The sequence below is a fragment of the Zalophus californianus genome, chromosome 3, assembly GCF_009762305.2.
Source record: "Zalophus californianus isolate mZalCal1 chromosome 3, mZalCal1.pri.v2, whole genome shotgun sequence".
NCBI lineage: Eukaryota > Metazoa > Chordata > Mammalia > Carnivora > Otariidae > Zalophus > Zalophus californianus.
The window spans coordinates 142,241,966-142,263,883 of record NC_045597.1 but is presented as its reverse complement, the minus strand read 5'-3'; the positions used below and the strand labels follow the sequence as shown (position 1 = coordinate 142,263,883).

Genomic DNA, 21,918 nt, shown 5'->3' with positions numbered 1-21,918 from the left:
AAGGCACTTTCATATGATAGTGTGTTAGATAGCTAACATTCACTGAACATTTGCAGTGTGTCAGGCACTGTTGTACATGCTTTACATATAGTAACATTTAGTTCTGTCAACAGTTCTTTGAAGTGGTTACTATTATCATCGCATTTTACAGATGGTCATATTTTTAAGTAACTTTCCTAAAGTTACAGGGTTACAATTGGGCAAGACAGGACTCAAATCCAAGTGTTCTGACCCCAGAACCCAAAATCTTAACCTTTATGTTCTCTTGCTCACAATAAAGGCTGATTTATCTTGAAGGATTTAATCAAACGTTCTCATTCTTGAGAAAGCTCAATAAATGAAGAAAGATTATTTTCTCCCCTATAGACCCTATGTACCATAAAAATCGGCTTACTGTTATTTACTTTAGTTGAATAAATATTGTTCTTCTCTAAGAAAAATGTATGATTGAATGGATGCCTTTTCAGTGGTATGTTGGATAGGTTTGCAAGAACTGATTATTAACTTTTCAGGAATTTTGCAAGCCAGTTATTAAATATAGTGTTGTTAAAAATTAAGTCATCTAAATGTATGTTAAATGAATTATATTTAAAACAAAGGTGATAAATATTCAAAATCCATTGCTTCCTAATTATTTAACTACATTTTGCTATTATCTATGCTCTTGAGGTTTTTAATGTCTATTGTGTGTATATATATATATATATATATATGTGTGTGTGTGTGTGTGTGTGTGTGGAAATACTATGTAATGTTGTGCTACTGAGCTCTCCATTCAATAATGTCCATCACTTAAAGAGCTAGTATCCAAAATCTATAAAGAACTTATCAAACTCAACACCCAAAGAACAAATAATCCAATCAAGAAATGGGCAGAAGACATGAACTGATGTTTTTCCAAAGAAGACATCTAAATGGCCAACAGACACATGAAAAAGTGCTCAACATCACTCGGCATCAGGGAAATTCAAATCAAAACCTCAACGAGATACCACCTTACACCAGTCAGAATGGCTAAAATTAACAAGTCAGGAAACGACAGATGTTGGCGGGGATGCGGAGAAAGGGGAACGCTCCTACACTGTTGGTGGGAATGCAAGCTGGTGCAGCCACTCTGGAAAACAGTATGGAGGTTCCTCAAAAAGTTGAAAATAGAGCTACCCTATGATCCAGCAATTGCACTACTGGGTATTTACCACAAAGATACAAATGTAGGGATCCGAAGGGGTACGTGCACCCCGATGTTTATAGCAGCAATGTCCACAATAGCCAAACTGTGGAAAGAGCCAAGACGTCCATCGACAGATGAATGGATAAAGAAGATGTGGTGTGTATATATATATATATATATATATATATATATATATATATATATATACATACATACATATACAATGGAATATTATGCAGCCATCAAAAGGAATGAGATCTTGCCATTTGCAATGATGTGGATGGAACTGGACGGTGTTATGCTAAGTGAAATAAGTCAATCAGAGAAAGACATGTATCATATGACCTCACTGATATGAGGAATTCTTAATCTCAGGAAACAAACTGAGGGTTGCTGGAGTGGTGGGGGGTGGGAGGGACGGGGTGGCTGGGTGATAGACATTGGGGAGGGTATGTGCTATGGTGAGCGCTGTGAATTGTGCAAGACTGTTGAATCACAGATCTGTACCTCTGAAACAAATAATGCAATATATGTTAAGAAAAAAAAAAGAAGAAGAAGATAGCAGGAGGGGAAGAATGAAGGGGAGTAAATTGGAGGGGGAGATGAACCATGAGAGACGATGGACTCTGAAAAACAAACTGAGGGTTCTAGAGGGGAGGGGGGTGGAGGGATGGGTTAGCCTGGTGATGGGTATTAAAGAGGGCACATTCTGCGTGGAGCACTGGGTGTTATGCACAAACAATGAATCATGGAACACTACCTCAAAAACTAATGATGTAATGTATGGTGATTAACATAACAATAAAAAATTTAAAGTAAAAAAATAATGTCCATACTTTGGTATCTTGAAATTAGAATCATATTTATACTATGATTTGGTAAACACTACAAATCAGGGCATTGCCCCAGGGAGTTGGCTGTTCAACATTTACCACAGCATCCACTTCATTCCTTCTTGAAAACATTTTGCCTTAAGTTGATTCTAAGGAGGGCTCTTTATTATATAGAGAGTTCACATTTTCTAATAGAGACCTCTGGTGTCTAAATTATATTAGTGCTACAATATTTAAGAAAGGGAATTTGGAAATGTTCATCAGTTTCTCATTAATATGCTTAATTATCTCAGAAAACTGATAATCCATCTTAGTTTTAATAACCACCAACGGAAATCCTGTCTTTCATGATCCTCAGTGAACTAAACACCTTTTGGTTTAAGAAATTCAAATTCATCACTCCAGAGTAAAAATGTGTTCTATTTTCTCCCTCAATCTGCTGAAAGTAGGAGCTACTATAATGTACCAGAACAAGTCAAGATATCTGGATTCTGCTCTTGTCTCAACTATTAAACAGCCAGGTGACCTAGGCTCGGTGCTCTTGCCTCTCTGTACTTTAAAATCACCTTAACACTTTTTTAGATATACTGATGACAGGTCCCACCCAAACCTTCTATCAGAATCCCTGGAGTTGGAACCAAGATGGTGGTATCCTTTGAAAGATTCTTGAGACGGTTCTAATGTTCAACTGATTTGAAAACTACTGGTCAGAATATTTACATAGAGGGTGAACAGCCTATGGTTAAGGGTTCCAGTTGCAGGACCAGAACTGTTTTCAAATCCCCACTCTTTAACTTCCTAGCTGTGTAACCTCAAATAAGTTACGTACTGTCTCCATGCTTCAGCTTTCTGAAGTATAATATTAGAATAATAGTACTACCTTAATTAAGGGATGGGACGCATGGGTGGGCTCAGTCAGTTAAGTGTCTGCCTTCAGCTCAGGTCATGATCCCAGGGTCCTGGGATCGAGTCCTGCATCAGGCTCCTTGCTCAGCGGGGAGATGCTTCTCCCTCTGCCTGCCCCTCCCCCTGCTTCTGCTCGCTCACTCTCTCTCTCTTTGGCAAATAAATAAATAAAATCTTTAAAAAATAAAAAAATTACTACCTTAGTTAATGGGGTAAACATTTAGAGAAGGATCTGGCACTGAAGCCATTTGTTGCTAATATTATTATTACTGAGGACTCTCTCTTTGTAGTTCTACATGTCCTCTCCATGCTAACATATAGCCAATTACATACTTGAAGGCCACATCTTAATGTCCCCTTTATTATACTTTTTGTATTTCCTACTGTTTTCTAGCCTTTAATCATATTGATGTTTCTCCTTTCAACTGTCCCCCAATTTTTTATTTTCCCTTAAGTTGGAAAACCCCAAAGTAAAGTGCTTCACATGGCTCAAAGCTATAGCTGAATGATGTCTGCATTGTCATTGTAATAGATCTTTTGAATTAAAGCATTTGTATTGGCTAAGACTGATATTTTCTTTACATTACAAAGAATAAAACTTTTTTTCTGGTATATGAGGTGGCAGCAATAATTTTTGTAGACTCTGTTCCCAGTAGGAGCAAAACAAATACAGAAGAAGAAGAAAAACCTGTTTGCAGCAGGAACTGTGGGATAAAGATAAACAAGTAGCAAAAAATACTTCAATCAAATCTTTAAAAGCAAAACAAAGGAGAAAATGTTTTCTCATCCATTCAGTTTGAGGAGAATCGATGGTTAATTAGATGAAGAATAAGGGAGAAAGTCCTCATGTACTTCAGGTACAAAATTTATTGGGAAAAATAGCCAGGGAGCACTTTGATAAAGGAGAATTTCAGAACCATGGCAAGCTAGAAGACTGCTACTTATAATAGTTTCTCTGGGTACCTGTTTTCCAACACCTCTGATAGAGAACAGGAAAGAGATGAAATAAGCAGATATTATGAGCATCACCAGAAACTATTTGAAAGTTGAAAATTGGAAAAGATTAATTCAGTACTGTGGTCTTTAGTAACCCTCCTATAATTTTATTTTTAGAAGGTTGTAAAAATTAACTTATTAAATGCCACTCTCTCATTAAATATTAATGATATAACATAGTAACTAGGGCCCCAAAACTAGCCCTGGAAACATGCTTTGTATTCTGCCTTAATTACAAAATGGAGTTGCTTAAAGCTGAAAGTTGTAGTACATGTTCAGCACATGGTTACTGCAGAATAGTGAATGTTAAGACCACTAGTTAGAATTCTTCCTGATTAACTGCTGCATTTCTAGACTGTTACAACATCACTGGATATTATATAGATATTTCTCTAAATCATTCACTCAAATCATAACATGATGACTGCTGAATGTTAATGGAGGTACCTAAGATTAAATTGGGAAAGAAATAGCAAATCATTATCTCTGAAACTCAGCTTTTTTTTCCCTTCTGGGGGGCATAGACATAAAAAAATGAGATCTTTCCAATTGTATTATGCCATTATATCCCAAATATGTTACACTGATATAACAAAAAACAGTACAGATATTGTGCAAGTTGCTCATTAAAGTACACATAACCTATCGATCTGGGGGTTTTCTAATTAATATGGATAAATGTGATCACCTCCAAGGAAACGAGTATAGATGAATCTAGGCAGAAAAACACAACAACAAAAACCAATAGGCATTTTTATCAGATATTGGAGTGCCCTCATAAGTTGTATAGATTAGCCCTTTTGGTGAGAAAAGTATGTGAGCAAGGAGCTTAATGATAAGAATTGGAAAACATTAATCCAAGTTCCATGAGGGCAGGTCTTCTATAGTTTCAGCACTCAGACCGTGCCTAGCATAGAACGGGATTCCATAAACATTTAAAGAATGAATAAATATTCCTAGGATTTTTTCCCTACTGGATGACAATAAGCAAGGTAACTTGTCCCTCTGTGTCTCAGTTTCTTTGTTAATAAAATAAGATGATTTGGGAGTCATTTTAAGTATTTAGATTCTACAATTATATGACATGTATTCAAAATTTAAAATCCCCTATTTGTTAAAAGTTTTCTTAAAACTGCATTTTAAACAAGTAAACTCATTCCCCAAGACAAAGCAAAATCTTTTCTCTTTTCCTTATTTATATGACTTAGAGTTTATATATGTGGGCTATCTTAGAAAAGTATATTACTGACAAAAATAATTTTATAACTAATTTAACCATACAGATCAGATGCAGGGAAACTGTACCCATATGCTTCTAAAACCATATTTCAACACTTTTGACTCCAGTGAATTTACCTTTTATAGAATATTTTAGATGATTTTCAGTCTTGTTTTCAACACCTAGTGTATGTAATCAGCTTTTGAAAGAAAACAAAGCCTGTTGGCAATTTTTTTAATGTTTTGTTTTGGTTTTGGGTTTTAGATTCTGTGCTAATGGAGAGCAAACCTTAAAATCCCTTTGGGTTTCATCTCCCAGGGTTAGATGTACCTAAACATATTTGTTTGCAGAATATCATTGCACTTCAAAATTGTCCATCTTGTCCCACGTTTTATGGTCTCGTCCATCTTCCTCCAAATATATACCATAAGCAAACTAAAAACAGCACATTTCTCCCAGCTGGCGATCCCTCTCACGGGATTAACAGCTGCAGAGCATTGTGCTGCCCTAAGCAAACTCAGCCTCAGAGGACAAGCTGGCTTTACATTAAAATAAGCAAGGTAGACTGGGTGCCATTTAGGTATAGGTAGAGATTTTTTTTTAATGAAAAGAACAAAAATGATAGCATTTCCAATTTAACCGTATTGAAAATCTTAACACATCTGAGCGTCTATCTTAAGAAAACCTACATGGCATTATTGGAACATCTGCTCTCCAGTGTAAGAGGGGAGCAGGTGCTCTGTCTGGTAGCCTCATTGGTGACATAACAATTCTTTTTATGTGTCCAGTTGTGCAGGGATCTGATGTGTCTGAACCATGTTAGTTACGTGTCATGATTTTGTCATGGAAATTTTCTGATGACATTGATCAGAAATAGTTTTATTTGGGCCATGTTATAAAAGCGTTCTGGGAGCCATATCTTTTCAGCCTATGATTTATTTCCTTTATATAAGTTAAACACTTGGGTAAAAATGACAGTGCTACCATAGTGGTTAAAAAGATTTAACACCTTGAAAGAAATCATGCATGTGAGCCTATTTGTGGGCTGGATTCCCACCATCCCCTCCCTGCAGGTTCTCCAGGCTCATCTATATGGATGTAGATATGACAGGTGAAGAGATTGACTCACTGAGGAGTTGTAGGAATTGATGGTTGAAGTTCCCTATAAATATTATATTACCATTATCCTCATTCCCTTTTATCTTGTTTATTTCACACCACTTACTATACACTTGCACTGTGACAGTGATCAATGCGAGCCTCCTGTGTGTCTTTAGTCTGCATGCTTGCCCAGGTCTACAACCTTACCAGTTGTATAGGGGGATTATTCGGACCCAAAGGAAACTTGGGAATTTAGTTTGCTCTCAGTATTTACCTACTATAAGGTTTTCAAGTGAGATTATCTAATTTAGCTAATGCTGCCTTCAGATTTTTATAAATCATATACATTTTCTTTTGAAGAGCCAAATCCCTCCCACTGCCATTGTTAAGATGGATTTTTTTTTCAGTTTAGTACAAAAAAATAAGGATACAGAAGAAAAATAAAGTAAAATTTTCTGTAAACCTGCAAAAGATGTTAACATATTTTGGAGTATTTTCTTCTAAATATGGTGCTGTAGATATGCACATATTTAAGCATTCATATAGATATAGAACATGCTTTTCTTACATATATGACCTTTATTGTGTAAACAGTTCTACATAGTTTCCCCTGCTTGTTATATAGTGAACATTTTCCTATGTCACTTAATATATTTTATAAGATTTCATAATATTGACACACCCATTCCTCTGCTACTGAGCATTTAGGATGTTTCTATATGTTTCTATATTATACATTATGTAATGAGCATCTTCACTAATACAATTTTAATTCTTATTATTTGTCTTTTCTGGGCCCATTCTGGATACTCAAATTCAGAACTCATATAACTCCCTAAATGTTTCCTTTATTCAAATATGTGGCAGCCTAGTTAATAGTAATGATCTTTCATCTACAGAGGGCTGCACTTGTAGATAATTAAAAAGCTGATTAGGCTACACTTTTCCCTCAGCATAATCTCACCAGAAATAATAATAATCAATGCCTTCAGGTGGTCTTAAGTAACAACTCAGCACTAAGTATTAAAAATGAATGTTACTAAAAAATTTTATATATATTTTAGAAACTATAAGAACTCTTGAATTAATACAGAAGATGTGCTAGAACTTAATATGAAGCATGAGAGAAAAATAATAGTATAACTCAAAGCAAAAGATTACTCACCGACATTTTCATTTTCCCCTGGAGGAAAACGAAAAAAGGAAAAAACTAAAATTTCCTCTGAATTAAAAAAAAATCGAAGAAAAACAGAAGGACCACTTGTTTTGTTTTGTTTTTTGAAACACATTTACTTTCAAGTGATTTATACTTTTCAGTGGCACCTGGGTGGTTCAGGCAGTTGGGTGTCCAACTCTTGAACTCGGCTCAGGTCTTGATGTCAGGGTCATGGGTTCAAGCCCCACAGTGTGGAGCCTACTTAAAAAAAAATTATTTAGATTTTCAATTCCCCCCAAAATAGGAAATATTTTACATTCCCTGGAAATCCCTAGAAAAAACTTGAGTTCAACCCTGCTGTCTCAATTCACTGGTTTCTATAAGAAGGGAGCTTGGAAGGAGCACTGGATTAGACGAGTTGTGACCTTGGGCAATTTGCTTGTACTCTTAATCTCAGTGTCTACATCTGTGCAATAATTGTTATGAGAACTTAATGTAAATTACCTAAAAGAGTGCCTGACACATAACTGACTCTCAGTAAATGCTAGCTCCTTTTTCTCCTGTTTTTTTTCCTCCTGTTTTTAAATGATAATGCAGATTATTTCAAGAGATAGATTTTTAAAAATAATTTCTTTCCTTGAATGAAATTCATCAACTAAAACTGTACTAGTAGGTGAATGATTGCCATTTTGCTATAAAATTATAAAGCTATGGACAATTTGAGAGACAATAATACATCAAACAGAAATAAAAAGTTAAAACTCCAAAGTTAAGCCCTTCTGATGTCCCCAGGGGTACCCTGTTTCTTTATGTATAGTTAATTGGTAAGAAATAATTAAAACAATAACTTAAATTTACGTAACAATTTATCGTTTCAAATATTGTCATTTAGTTGGTTTGATCCTCACACAGACAACATCATAGAAGTTCATGGAAGGTGAATGATTGGCCCAAAGCCAAACTAAATTAATACTATATAGACAGAATAAAATATAATGTTATTTCTACTCTCAGTTCTATTAACCATTAAGTAAAGAGAGAAAAGGAAAATCAAAACTAAAATGATAGATTATTTAAAAGTTAATGGAAGGGAAAATGTATCAAAACTGTTCTTAAATGGTTTTTAGTGTTAAAAAATAAAAATTGAAAATAAATGAGCCATGTATGTATCTTAGAAACTAGAAAAAAGGAGTCAAAATTAAATCAAAGGAAGTTAGGAAGCAGACTTTAATAAAGACAAAAGCAAGTATGAAAAAAATCAACAGCTAGTGTTTTTGAGAAGGAAATCTTCTTGAATAGACAAATGCATGACCAACCTGATTAAGGAAAAATTAATGAAGGTACAAATATAGAAATCTGAGTTTAACTTTCCAAACATGGCTGCTCATATTGCTTTTCAGATTTCTTAGCAAAGAGAGTGGTGCTCTGCTCTCCAATCTTTTTATGAAGTTAGCAGATACTTAATATCAAGCACCTGGTAAAGATGCTGTATTTGTTTGCTAGGGCCACTATAACAAAACACCACAGACTGAGAAGCTCAAACAACAAAAATCTATTGTCTCACAGTTATGGAAGCAGAATTCTGAATTCATGGTGTTGGTAGGGTGGGTTCCTTCTGAGGGCTGTGAGGGAAGGATCTGTTCCCAACCTCTCTCTTTGGTTTGTAGATGGCTGTCTTCCCCCTGTGTCCCTCCATATCATCTTCCCTCCATTCCTATCTGTATCCAGATTTCTTGGTTTTATAAAGACACCAGTCATATTAGATTGGGGCCCAGTCTGATGGCCTCATTGTAGCTTGATCACCTCTGTAAAGACCCTACCTCCAAATAAGGTCAGATTCTGAGATACTGGGCGTTCATATCCTCAACATATGAAGTTGTGGGGGGACATAATTCAAACCATCACAGATACCCTTTGTCTTTGATTAGTTGGTCATTTGCTTTCACGGGGTTTTCCTAATAAAACTTCGGAAGAGCCCACACCCTTTTATGAAAGCTTTTAGACAAACTATGTAATTTTGGAGCTGGAATGGGCCATAGAAATCTACTCTAACAATACCTTTATTCTATCACAGAGTAAACAGTCTCAGAGATATTGGGTGACTTTCCAGTCAATTACCTCTGGCTTCCTGGTATGACCTCTTCCAAACTCTTCACGCCACTGGAGGGCTACAGGGAGACCCCGGTCGGTATTGGGCCGGTGTTGGGGTCTCTGACTTGGCAATGTGGCACTTGTTCCTCCTAGTGTCATGCCTTCCTATTAAGCACGACTTGCTTTGGGCCTGGTCAGAGGAACGCACCCACCATTGCCTCTGACGGCTTCTCTGCCTTTATACAGGTCCGTTGGAATATTTAAGCAGTTTGGTGTTTGGGATTGTAAAACTTCCCGTGGGGATAAGCAGACTTGTGCTTGTATACTTTTAGCCATCTGGGCAATACCAAAGGCTTATTGTACTTGATTTGGAATCAAAGGTAGTTTTTTTCAGGACTGTGTTATCACCACTCACACTGAGGAGTCCTCCAGTCTCGCCATTCTTATTAAATTGCTATTTACTTGAAGGAGAAATGGTCAATCGTTCTCCAACCAAAGATAGGTAGTCCCAGACACCTACATTTTTATCAGGGAATCTAGTGATTTTTTAGGTAATTTTCACGCCACACTTTGAACAACAACAAAGAAACCTGCTCTAAATCAACACATTGATCATCAATTTTTAAATACCTACTACTAGGAATGATTGTTTTATTTTTCAATAACATCATATTTTACCAAATCTAAGGGATTTTTTTTATGTAAGTCACATCGTTACTCCATGTGTCACTAAGAAAGAAAAAAATATCAATAAACTATGACACAGAGCCTTAAGGAAAGTTGCTTTGGACTTCTGTGAATTATTCACACCAGCAACTCATCGCTTTGAAATTTTTGTTCAGAGGGATCTGGCAATTTCTTTTACCTTAAGTCACATTACTAGGCCTGTGATAAGCAAGACTTTTCCACAGAAGTACCACAACTTCTTCCACTTGAAGTTACCTTTCTTATATCCTCTAATGCAATAGAATGTTACTTTCCAAGAAAATCTGGAAATTGCTGTCATTCCTCCAATAGTGAACGTCTGCTTCACTGGTAACAAATACATACTTCACACCTGTTTACGTGCCATATTTGTATGCACCAACTTGTATGTTTAAAGCCAAATCATACTGTGGCTCTTTAAAAAAGTATAGGTTTAAAAAATAATTATTAAATGGAGTTAAACTCAACACATGATACCACTCAAATATTGTTTCAAAAATTATATGATGCCCAGCTGAAGAGACCTTATTAACAGCTGGGACCAAGTCCATGTACACTCTGACATTGACCACCTCAGTTGTGCATGCTGCCTTGTGTATACTTCTCATACGATGTGATTAATTAGAGACACATCTCCATTCAGAGCTGGGAAAATGTGGTGGGGGTGGGGTGGGGGAGATCTCAGAATCCACGTAATACGGTAATACAACAGTTTACAATGGAAACTATCCTCGTGCTAGATGCTAGGGTAACATAATGAGCTAGAGCAGCAGTTCTCAGAATGTAGTCCGGGGACCAGGAGCATCAGCATGAGCATCACCTGGGAATTTGTTGCAAATTCTCAGGTTCCACCCTAGAGAGTCTGAATCAGAAACTCTGGGAATTGGGCCCAGCAATCTGTTCTAACAAGCCTTCCAGGGACCTCTGATGCACGCTCAAGTGTGAGAACTACTAGGTTAGAATGAATGGGAAGTCAAAGGCAGAGAAGTCAAATCCCTCCACATTTATAGAGAAATATTTATTAATACAAATACACACACTCACACACCTCTTATTGAAACTTGGTTTACTCAATGTAAGAATTTATATATGCAATTCTTCAGATGACTACATTCAAATAGATATATTTGAGGGCACCTGGGTGGCTCAGTTGGTGAAGCATCTGCCTTCGGCTCAGGTCATGATCCCAGGGTCCTGGGATCCAGCCCCACATCGGTCTCCCTGCTCAGTGAGGAGCCTGCTTCTCCCTCTGCCTGCCGCTCTCCCTGCTTGTGCTCTCTCTCTCTCTGTCAAATAAATAAATAAAACCTTTAAAAAACAAAAACAAATAGATATATTTGATATACAAAAGGCCTATGTTTTATAATGGCCAAAAAAAAAATCCTTGGTATATTTTATAATTATTATCCTTAGTGATCTCCCTCCCTTTGTTCTCTTCGCTCCCCTCTTTGCTCCAAACTATCCTGTCTTTATAGTCTTTTCCCACCTTCCCTGTATCACCTAGATTCAGAAAAATCTGCAATACCAGGATAGTTCAAAATTCTCCCTTTTACACTTTTCTCAGGCCCTCTTTTCCTCCCCTTTTCCTGTTTTTAACTTTTCACCCTTAAAAATGATAGTAGTTAATCCTATAAAAGTTGAATCCCCAAATTAAGGGATAGGGAAATACGTTTGAACAAACACCTGTAAAACGTCACTGCTCGAGTATTTGGATCTGAGGAAGGTATAGTTTAACTGCTGTCCTCTGTCTTTATAATATGTAAATGGTAATATGTGTTGTAGGATAACTGGAAAGCAGTTGCTAGAATATGTAATATTTGGACATGTCATTTCATTTTCTATTTTAGAAAAGAGAGTCTCAAAAGTCACGTTCAGCTTATTGGCTTTAGTGTTATCTGACATGCTGTGTATTCTTCTTTTGGGCTCAGATATAGATTTTTCTCCTTTTAAATTGTTAATACACATCTAGTAGAAAAATAAAAAGAAACGAGATGTTCCTTTGTTAAATGTTCGTTGCGATATCCTTATTGGTTTAAAACTGTAAGGTTTATTCTCTCAGGAGAAACTGATTTCAGAAATAATTATGTCTGTACTGGAGTCAAACACATAATCCATTGTGAAGCTGAAATCACGTTGGGGGCTCAAGCTCATAATATCAAATAATAAATGCATTTGCATTCCATGATCCTTGATGAGGGATAGAATTTTAATAATCAGTCTTCCCTAAAAACATGCATATTATACAGAGTTTATTTTGTAGCAGAATTTCTTTTTAGTTTGTGGTGAAATGTATTTTAAAGTCTTGGAGAAAAAATGAAGGGGGAAAAAGAGGACAGCTACATGTTTTTGAACATGATTTTATAAGCTTATTTGCATAAGTTTAAATTTTGTTTCTTTGTGAATTCAGTAGGAAATATCACTGGAATTTTAAAGAAACAGCGTAATCAATTCTGAATTTACATCTCCACCCCCAGTGAAGTAACCTAGTTTTCCATCATTTTTCTTGGCTCTGTCGGCTGGGAGGCAGCATCTACTGACAGTCACTGTATTGTTTGTCAGTTTCCAGCGAGGCGCACAGTGAGGGAGGGAGTGCAGTCCGTCCGCAACTCCAGCGGGCGGAGGGCGCAAGGAAAAGTTTGTGAAGGTTCCCACTCTCTGTAACAAAACTTGTGGCAGGTTCACATACTTCTCAGCTCTTCATACCTTTATTATACAGAAATTACAGACTGAATTGACTTGCTAAGAAACATGCTTCTCGGTAAGTAATGTAACTTTACAAGAGGTAGATTTGTTCTCAAGGGATAGGAAATATATGTACGGAAGTATACTTGGCTTTGGCTATAGTTTTCCAGGTTTGTAAAGATTTCATACAGTGCTGGGCAATACCATGATTAGTATTATTTGTCCTATGAGGATTTTAGTTGATGAGCTATGGCAACTTAGAATGATCTTGGACATGTACGTGTAAATTAAAGAGGCAGCATGACTAGCATAACTATAGTTTTTTTCCCTTCCGTTAAGCGAAGCCTAACATTTGGGGGGTTAATCAGTAATTGTTATAGATGACAGAGTCTTTTGTGATCTAAATGTTAATATGACTTCTGGTTTAAAAGTATGTTGGACTATCCATATGTTGTTAAAATGCTATGATATGTCCTCTAAAAAAAGACCTGTTTCTACATGATTATTTTATTAATATTTAAAATATATGGAAATGCCTAGATTGTCAGTTTTAAAATGAGTTTCAAGTAGAAGAACACTGAAAAAGTGAAATGGTAAGCATATTTTAGCAATATTCACAATTATATCTTACACGTTACAAAATATTTTTGAAGATAGACTTTGCACGCATTAGTCTTAATAGAAATCTGGAAAAACCTTTCACAGAAGATCTGATATAGGAAGCTTTCTCACTTTATAGAAGAACATAATTAGAATTTCATTGGAAGATACATAAACATTTTAAAAAATGCTTCATAGATAAAATGCTTCATTTATTGTCAAGTTAATATTGTGAAGCACTGGCTGAATTTTATGCCTTGGATTATTTATTTGGAAAACAAACATTTTCCTCCTAAAATATGTCAGTAAGTGCACAACGCATTAAGGAATTTTCCAGTTAATAAAGGCTAAGCAAACATCTGAAATTTCTAGGAAATTAAGTGAAAACATCTTTTATTGCAACGATTATACTTTGACCAGTTGTACACATTACTTCACATGTGAGAACAATTTTAGCCTTTATTTGGAGTTATTCATTATGTCACTCTTTAGGGATATTTGATAACCCATTTGGGACATAGTAAACATGACTGTGTTGGTAGTTTAAAAGATAAATTATATTTGTACTTCATTGTCAGTGTGTTTAAATAATTTAAATATTAGATTGGTCTCCATAGAGAAAGCCTAAAATTGATGTTGTATCTTGGAGGTCAATTTTTGCTGTAATTTCAAGCCTATTTATTATTCTGCTTGGTAACAGTATACTGTTATGGAAGAAACTACTGGTCTAGGAATGAGGTGACCCAAGCTTGGGTCCTGGCTCCTCAGTACTGCTCCTAAACATTGGGTTAGCTCTTCTATAAATCTATAAAATTACTTCTTAGAGTTTTACTTTATTTTTGCTCTTCCACTTCTGCCCTCTTTGTTTTTGTTATCCTGTCATGTTGGCCGTGGTATATAGGTGTATAAAACAAATTGGAAATTTTAAACAAGGATTTTTATTTTAAGTCCAGTTAATTAACATACAGTGTTCTATTAGTTTCAGATGTGCAACATAGTGTTTCAACAATTCTATACATCACCCAGTGCTCATCATGACAAGTGCACTCCTTAATCCCCATGGCCTACTTCACCCATTTCCCCCTCCCCTCTGGTCACCATCAGTTAGTTCTCTATATTAAGAATCTGTTTCTTGGTTTGTCTCTCTCTCCCTCTCTCTTTTTTTCCCCTTTGCTCATCTGTTTTGTTTTTTAAATTCCATACATGAGTGAAATCATATGGTATTAGTCTTCCTCTGACTGATTTATTTCGCTTAGCATTATACTCTCTAGCCCCATCCATGTCATTGCACATGGCAAGATTTCATTCTTTTTTATGGCTGAATAATATTCCATTATAAATATATATTACGTCTTCTTTATCCATTCATCTATCAATGGACACTTGGGCTGCTTCCATAATTTAGCTATTGTAAACAATGCTACAATAAACATAGGGGTGCATGTATTCCTTTGAATTAGTTTTTTTGTATTCTTTGGGTAAATACCCAGTAGTGCAATTACTCGATTATAGAGTAGTTCTATTTTTAACTTTTTGAGGAACCTCCATACTGTTTTCCACAGTGGCTGGCATTCCGACCAACAGTGCAAGAGTGTTCCTTTTTCTCGTCATCCTCGCCAAAACTTGTTGTTTCTTGTGTTTTTGATTTTAGAAGAACCTTGCTTTCATGTAGGGGCTCCCTTCATAATATAAGTTTCAATGCCATTGATGGGGAATGAGTGATGGAAATAATTTACTATAGTGGCCTTGGCCTCTGGAAAGTATACCTATGCTTGTGTGAAGTAGCCACCATTTTATTTATCATTTACCAAGGTAGTATATATGCAAATATGCATATATACATATGCATATTTTTCACAACCTTCAAAGTCAGAAAATCTTTACCAATACCCATCTTGAAGACATTTATAAAAAAAAAAAAGATCCTTCAAGTGAAATCATCTAAACAGTAGCTTCTCACATGCAAAATCACCAAAAATAAAAAGTCCATATCCATTACCTCTCCATTTACCCAGGATTTCTCCATCTGATTGGAAACTAAAAGTTTACAGACTTGAGCCTTCCCATCATTTCACTGAGATGATTTCACTGCGGCTGAGGTAGCAAAGCATGAGCGGGAGTTTGAATTCTTGACAGGAGTTTGAATTCTACTTGTTCCTCCACTTCTGAGTGGTTTCAGGAAAAATTGCCCATCCTTTCCAAACTTATCTCCTCTGTAAATTTGGATACAAACGTTCATCTTATAGGATTGCTGTAAGGATCAAGTAGGTGATATTTATAAATGTAAACTGTTGTACTTGACCCTTTAAATTGGTGACCAATAGATGGTAGACAATTACTGTTGTTGTCTTATTAAATTATCAACTGTTGATTTCTATCAAAATTCACCCTACTTTCTAGGATTGCTGAAACTGTATGGGTTTTATGAAGTTTTACCCTCCAGTGTTCCAACAAGATGAGTGAATTATTTTCCTGTGTGAATTTAGAATCAACCAGAACGAACTCTAAATTATAGTCGTGAGCTATAATTACTTCAATGGTTAAGCACATTTTGGCCTCTGGGAGTGAAAAGTTATATTTTACAGTGCATGTGAAAGAAGTATTTGTGAATTCATCTCTGTCTTCTATTCATACCAGGTTAAAATGAGCCACGGTGTTGAGCTGTGTCTTTGGAATGTTACATAAACTTACTTGTTCTTGGCCACATAGCAGTTGGGAATGTACAAACAGGCCTCAAAGGACCCAAACAGCAAATTCTTCACGGGCAGGAAACCCAATATTTACCCATTAATAAATAGGGTGATGGTCACTAAGGTGGCTTATGACTGAGATTTCTTGTTCGTCATGAATGGGAGCTGGCATTTTAAAGTACTTGGTGTTAATGCTTTCAACGGGACTAGACTGAAGCGGGGTTGTGCCACAGGCATTCTGGCACCAGAGGCTCTCTTCTCCCTCCCCTGCTCCAGTAGGAAGTGCCCTCACAGTCTTCTTTCCCTCTCAAACTGGTTTTCCCATCTTCTGTTCACACCAAAATGCAAACGGCTTACAGTGCTTCACCAACATTTTCTAATTATCTGCGTTTTAACATACTGAAAAACTTGAAGCTAAAAATCTAAAGTCTTAACCTCATACCATTTTAAGTGGGCTGGAAGGTGTTGGAGTAATAAAGAAAAACAGAGAGATACATCCTCTAGATTATACATTCTCGATGCCCTCCAAGGGGCAAAAATTCATTCTAGAAGGTAAAAAAATCTTAACACTTCTTATGTATAAAGCACGGATGTACATACACTACATAGACCAATACAGATGGTTTATCTGTGCTATTAAAATTTTGTGGGAGGTGTGAGTAAGAAAAGAAAAAGTCAAGAAGGGTAAGATAATGGAAAAAAAAAAGCTAAGAAATGCTCCTCTAGATGAGAATTTTAAAGGACCCTGTTAAGCCTGTAGAGTACAAATTCTACTGAATTGTTGCTGAATGTTTTCAGAATGAAGTAACTTACATCCAACATAGTACTTACATTGAAAACCAGTATGTTGGGCGCCTGGGTGGCTCAGTCTGTTAAGCATCTGATTTTGGCTCAGGTCATGATCCCAGGGTCGTGGGATCCAGCCCCGCATTGGGCTCCCTGCTCCGCAGGAAGCCTGCTTCTCCCTCTCCCACTCCCCCTGCTTGTGTTCCCTCTCTTGCTGTGTCTCTCTGTCAAATAAATAAAATCTTAAAAAAAGAAAGAAAACCAGTACATATGTACTAAGAAGTGAAATATGCTCACTTGTTGTACCTTTTACTCTCTTTAGTTATAAGAGCAAATACAGAAGAAAGACTTGAGAACAAGAAGTACTTGAATTTGAATTCCACCTCCTCTCTTATTTGTTTTGTGACTCTTGGGAGATCGCTTACCCTCTTTAAGCCTCAGTTCTTTTGTCTTTTGTTTACTTGGGGATCATAATGTCCACATTATGGAATTCCAGTATCAAAAGTACTAATCAAAATAAGGTACATAAAACCCTCTGCACATTGACTAATGCATGATAAATGCATGCCAATTACTAGCTATAATTCTATGTGTTGGACCTTTTTGTGTCACTTACCATCTTAAAATTGTTATAGAAAAAACAGAGATTTAAATTTGGGAGATAAGAGTATTCTTACCCATAAAATACAGAAGTCCCTCTAGGAAAAATGTTAATATTATCCATAAAAGGAAAGACAAATTTCTAGTTTTCCTTTAAGCCAGTGACCACACCTATTGACATAAATGAAAAACAGATAAAATCTATGGGGTGCTTGGCTGGCTCAGTTGGAAGAGCATGTGACTCTTGATCTTGGGGTCATAGGTTTAAGCCTCATGTTGGGTGTAGAGATTAATAAAAAAATGAATAAATAAATAAACTTGAATTAAAAAAAAACAGATAAAATCTAAAGATTTTTTTTGGTCAGAGGCAATCCTCTGCTAAATTAAACTTTTAACATCTATAGTTGCTAATGTAGTCTATTAAATGTAGAATGATTAATTTTTCTGGCAGTTTTGTTGAAATATGTTTCTTTAAATATTATTCAGCTGTAAAGTCATCGTTTCATTTCCCCTAGTACCATGAGAACTCAGTACCCTTTGGAATTGAGGTCTGTTTGTGACATCACTTTTGCCTGGAATTTCATTATTTCCTGTCTCTGCCCAGATAATATTTGCTTTTAGCTATTCACCATGTATGGAATTGTAGGCTAGAGAAGTTAATTGAAAGGAAGTAGTGAGAATCAGCCAGTACTTCAAATTTGAGAACTCAGGTGAAATTGGGTGAAATTCCATATTGATACAGCTCTTGAGAATTCATGTAGAATTGGGTGAATTTCAGTATCGATACAACTTTGTGGAAGACTGTATTTGTATTCTTCAAAGTGGTGTCCATAATTCTCTCTCTCTCCCTACCCCTCTACAAGTGATTGTTCTGCTTTTGTGATAACTACTAAAACTCTAACCTACTGACCTATTCCCTGGTTATTTTGATTTCTTTTACTTTATGAGGTTAATACTCTATACAGATGAAAATCCAATGGAGAAAGAAGAGTGCTTTCATAGTAAGGATTGTGATGTGGCAAAACAGAATAAATGAGGAACTCTGAGATTCATGGTATCCCTCCTTACCTTTTCAGCTTATCTTCTTTTGAGGTAATTTATCTTGTCAACGATGTTTCCATTTTTCTGTGTTAGAAGTCCCTTAATAACAAATAACCACAGAGTAGTGTTCTCCATTCCAGAGTCTGGCTTTGTAAATGTTGGTTTTGACAGCAGAAAATAGGAGTTTGAGGAGCAGAATTAAGAGAATGCTATAGATAGGCAACATGTTTATCCAGCAGAAATAGTCCCCAAATAGGGAATTCAGAAAGCACCAAGGACACAGTTATTTAAGACTCTTCCTAGCTATCCTGGGAGCTGAGAGAACACAATTTAACAAGGTAGACAGATATCACATTTCAAAAGCATATGAGAAATCAAAGAACCTCATTTGGAATAAAATATATTGGCTCAGATTCTGTCTCCATATGTTTCAAAAATCATACTCCAGGAGGATTTTGGAAGAAGTTTTAACTTTAAAAAGTCATTAGGCTGCAAAGTTGGGTTAAGGATACTTATGTATTAAATGACACCCTAGAAGTTCAGGTGCACACGAGGTTTTCTCTAATCCACACAAAATCATCTCCTGTCTACTTGCTGCCATTCTACTGGAAGAACCTGAGAGCTTCTAAGATAGTAGGAGGCAAATGTTTCAGCACAAATGGCGAGATTTTTAAGATTGGGGACTGACCAGTGAAACGGTTTCCCTAAACCTGGAACTCTAAAAATGTAATCCCCGGAAGATTAGAATAATCTTCACAGACTTCAAACCACAGCATGATGAGGTATTAATATGGTACTTTTCATCCTCCCTGTCTCACTTAAAACAGCCAAAGTGACTTAACCACAATGTCTCATCTAGGAAAGTTGGAATTAGAACCTAATCCACTACTTCTTTCCAATCGTTCACTGTGCTTCCCTCTGTCCCAGGTAGGGTGGGCAAGAGCTCTAGCCCAGGTGCCAGGCTGCTATATACCTGTGCTGGGAGGTCGTGTGATGCCCCCTATCCCATCCTTTAATTCTGTTTGCATCTCTAAGTCACCAAATACAAGATCTTCCCGTGTAGTTCACTTGAAAATTGGTGGAGTTAGACCCATGACCTTTTGCTGTTAAAATATTTGTGCCTCCTCTCACTCATGTGCATTTCTCTGCTGCTTTCTCCAGAAATATTTCAAAATAATTTAGAGAAACATCGCCAATTATTGTTCCTTTTCTTAGAAAGAATAAAGTGGCCTTGATTGATGTGTGGAAGTTGCCAGCCAGTCTGTATTTGTTCACCAGCCTGGGTATTGTTGAAACAAGAGAACGTTTGCCACTGCTGGTCACAAATTATCTTTGTCTTTTCCTTCTTTACCATTCTCTTGAAAACCTTATAGGGCACTTTCATGTGGTAGGAGGAAATAGAGATGGGTTGGTTTGATAATTGACTTGTGTCTGACATATTGGTTCTAAGTCTCATACAAGATAAGAAGGACCTGACTGTTCTATGGTGGATCAAACAGTTTGATTGAAAGCATAATCAGCTGGGTTTTCCAGAGAGAATTTAATGGGGGACCAGTTTGCTGAGGTGTGGTAAGGTTGAAGGGAGTCAACAATAGATGTCAAGGAGCCTATTGACCAACTATAAACTCTCCCATTCCTGAAGGAGAAGGGGGAGGCAGTTAATGGAGGTGTCTAAGTTTGGTGAGAGCTGGAATTGGAGGCTGAAAGGGAGACTACTCAGCAGAAGCTGTTACTCTAAAAAGATGCCATTGCCAGATGCGGGCAAGGAGGGAGACTGAAAGAAATATTCCAGCTTCTCCCTTCTTCCCATACAGAATGGGCAAAGAGTAGAGCAAGGATCTAGGAACTAGAACTGAGAATAACCAGAACACATGGTCTCCTGAACTCTTTTCAGAACATCTTTCCCCTCCAGTATTTAATAATTCGAGCAATAACGAATGGAAGTGTTCCTTTATTTCATCATATTCCTCTGTAGGTTTTTTTTTAATATTCTAGACATTGATTGGCTTTTAAATTTTTATTTGAGTTGGAATCCTTAATGCAAATGTTAATTGTTGAACTGTGTAGCAGTAATACACAGGGTCTAGTGAGGGATTGGGATCTGTTTGCTCCTAAAAGAGATGGTTCCAACTTGTCATGCTTCTGCATTTTTGACCACGCTTTTCTGTGGTCTGCTGGTACCCTATGACATCAGCTTGTATGTGTCACAGCCGTCCATGTCTCTAGCAACTCTAGCTCCTAGTTCTGAATTCAACTATTTTCATTTCTCTGTTCATTTAGAAAAGATATAACCATCATTGTAGTCATTTGTGCAACACATCTTTCTTGAGCATCTATTCTGCTCAGTAAAGGCTCTAAAGATATCGAGGAAAGCAGAAAAGCCTCCTGCCCTTAAGGAGTTTATGTCTCAGTTTTCTCTAAGCTAAATCTTTGAGACCTCAGGGACTCTCTTAATCTTTAGGGGCACCTGGGTGGTGCAGTTGGCTGAGCTCCTGACTCTTGGTTTCAGCTCAGGTAGTGATGTCAAGGTCATGGGATCAAGCCCCAAGTCAGGCTCTGCACCCAGCACAGAGTCTGCTTGGGACTCTCTCCCCCTCTCCCTCTGCCCCTACCCCCTCCACACACTCTCTCTCTCTCAAGTAGGTAAATAAATCTTAAAAAAAAAAAAGAATCTTTAATCTTCTGATGCTTTTTTGAGGGGTAAGGGTGGGGGTGAAGAGAGGCACATTTTCTGGTGCTTAGCTGAATTCTGAACTGTCAAGATTACCAGATAAATATGTGAGATATTTATGGTACTCTAGTATCATTGTTGTCAATCATTCAAAAAAATTATTCCTGAGTATTTACTATATGCTTGTATATGTAGCAATTGAGAAATTAATAAAATATCTTAGTGTTCAGGGTACTGCTCATCTAGCTGGGAAGCAGGTGTGCAATAACTACAATGGCTTGTCAAGGCCAATAGGTCTAGCAAATGATTCCATTGTTTTCGATGAGGGTGACTATGAGAGTTACAGTAATAACCATAATGCCCCATTTCCTGGCTGCTCAGGTGAGCAGCTTAAAGCTTCACTGTTAGTAATGTGTTGCTTTTATTTAATAGGAGTCCCATAAGTACTTACTTGTAAAAGTAGCATTTCCCAGAATCCACTGGCACAAACTGTTCAACTCTTTCAAAGACACATGAAACAGTTCCAAGCTCAATGTTAACACTGGGGATAAACCTCTGATTCTCAATTAGGGGATTCAGTAGAAGCTATGGTTTTAGAGATCATTGAACATGTACTTTATACTAGTAGTGTAGACCTGGACTCTGGAAAAATACCAAAAGTATGAAAACT

General features: G+C 36.7%; 1 protein-coding gene across 8 annotated transcripts in view; it reads left to right on the top strand.

The window, feature by feature from the left end:
- Positions 1–21,918, top strand: part of ZNF385B (zinc finger protein 385B) — a 399,531-nt gene that overhangs the window by 197,058 nt on the left and 180,555 nt on the right. Inside the window, exon 1 of one of the 8 annotated variants that reach the window (XM_027591070.1) lies at positions 12,840–12,936. The exons of the other annotated variants lie outside the window; for them this stretch is intronic. Coding sequence (XP_027446871.1) covers positions 12,927–12,936 — 10 coding nt within the window. The 5' untranslated portion in view covers positions 12,840–12,926. Of the gene's footprint in view, positions 1–12,839; positions 12,937–21,918 lie in introns of those variants that run through there. 8 annotated transcript variants of the gene reach the window in all.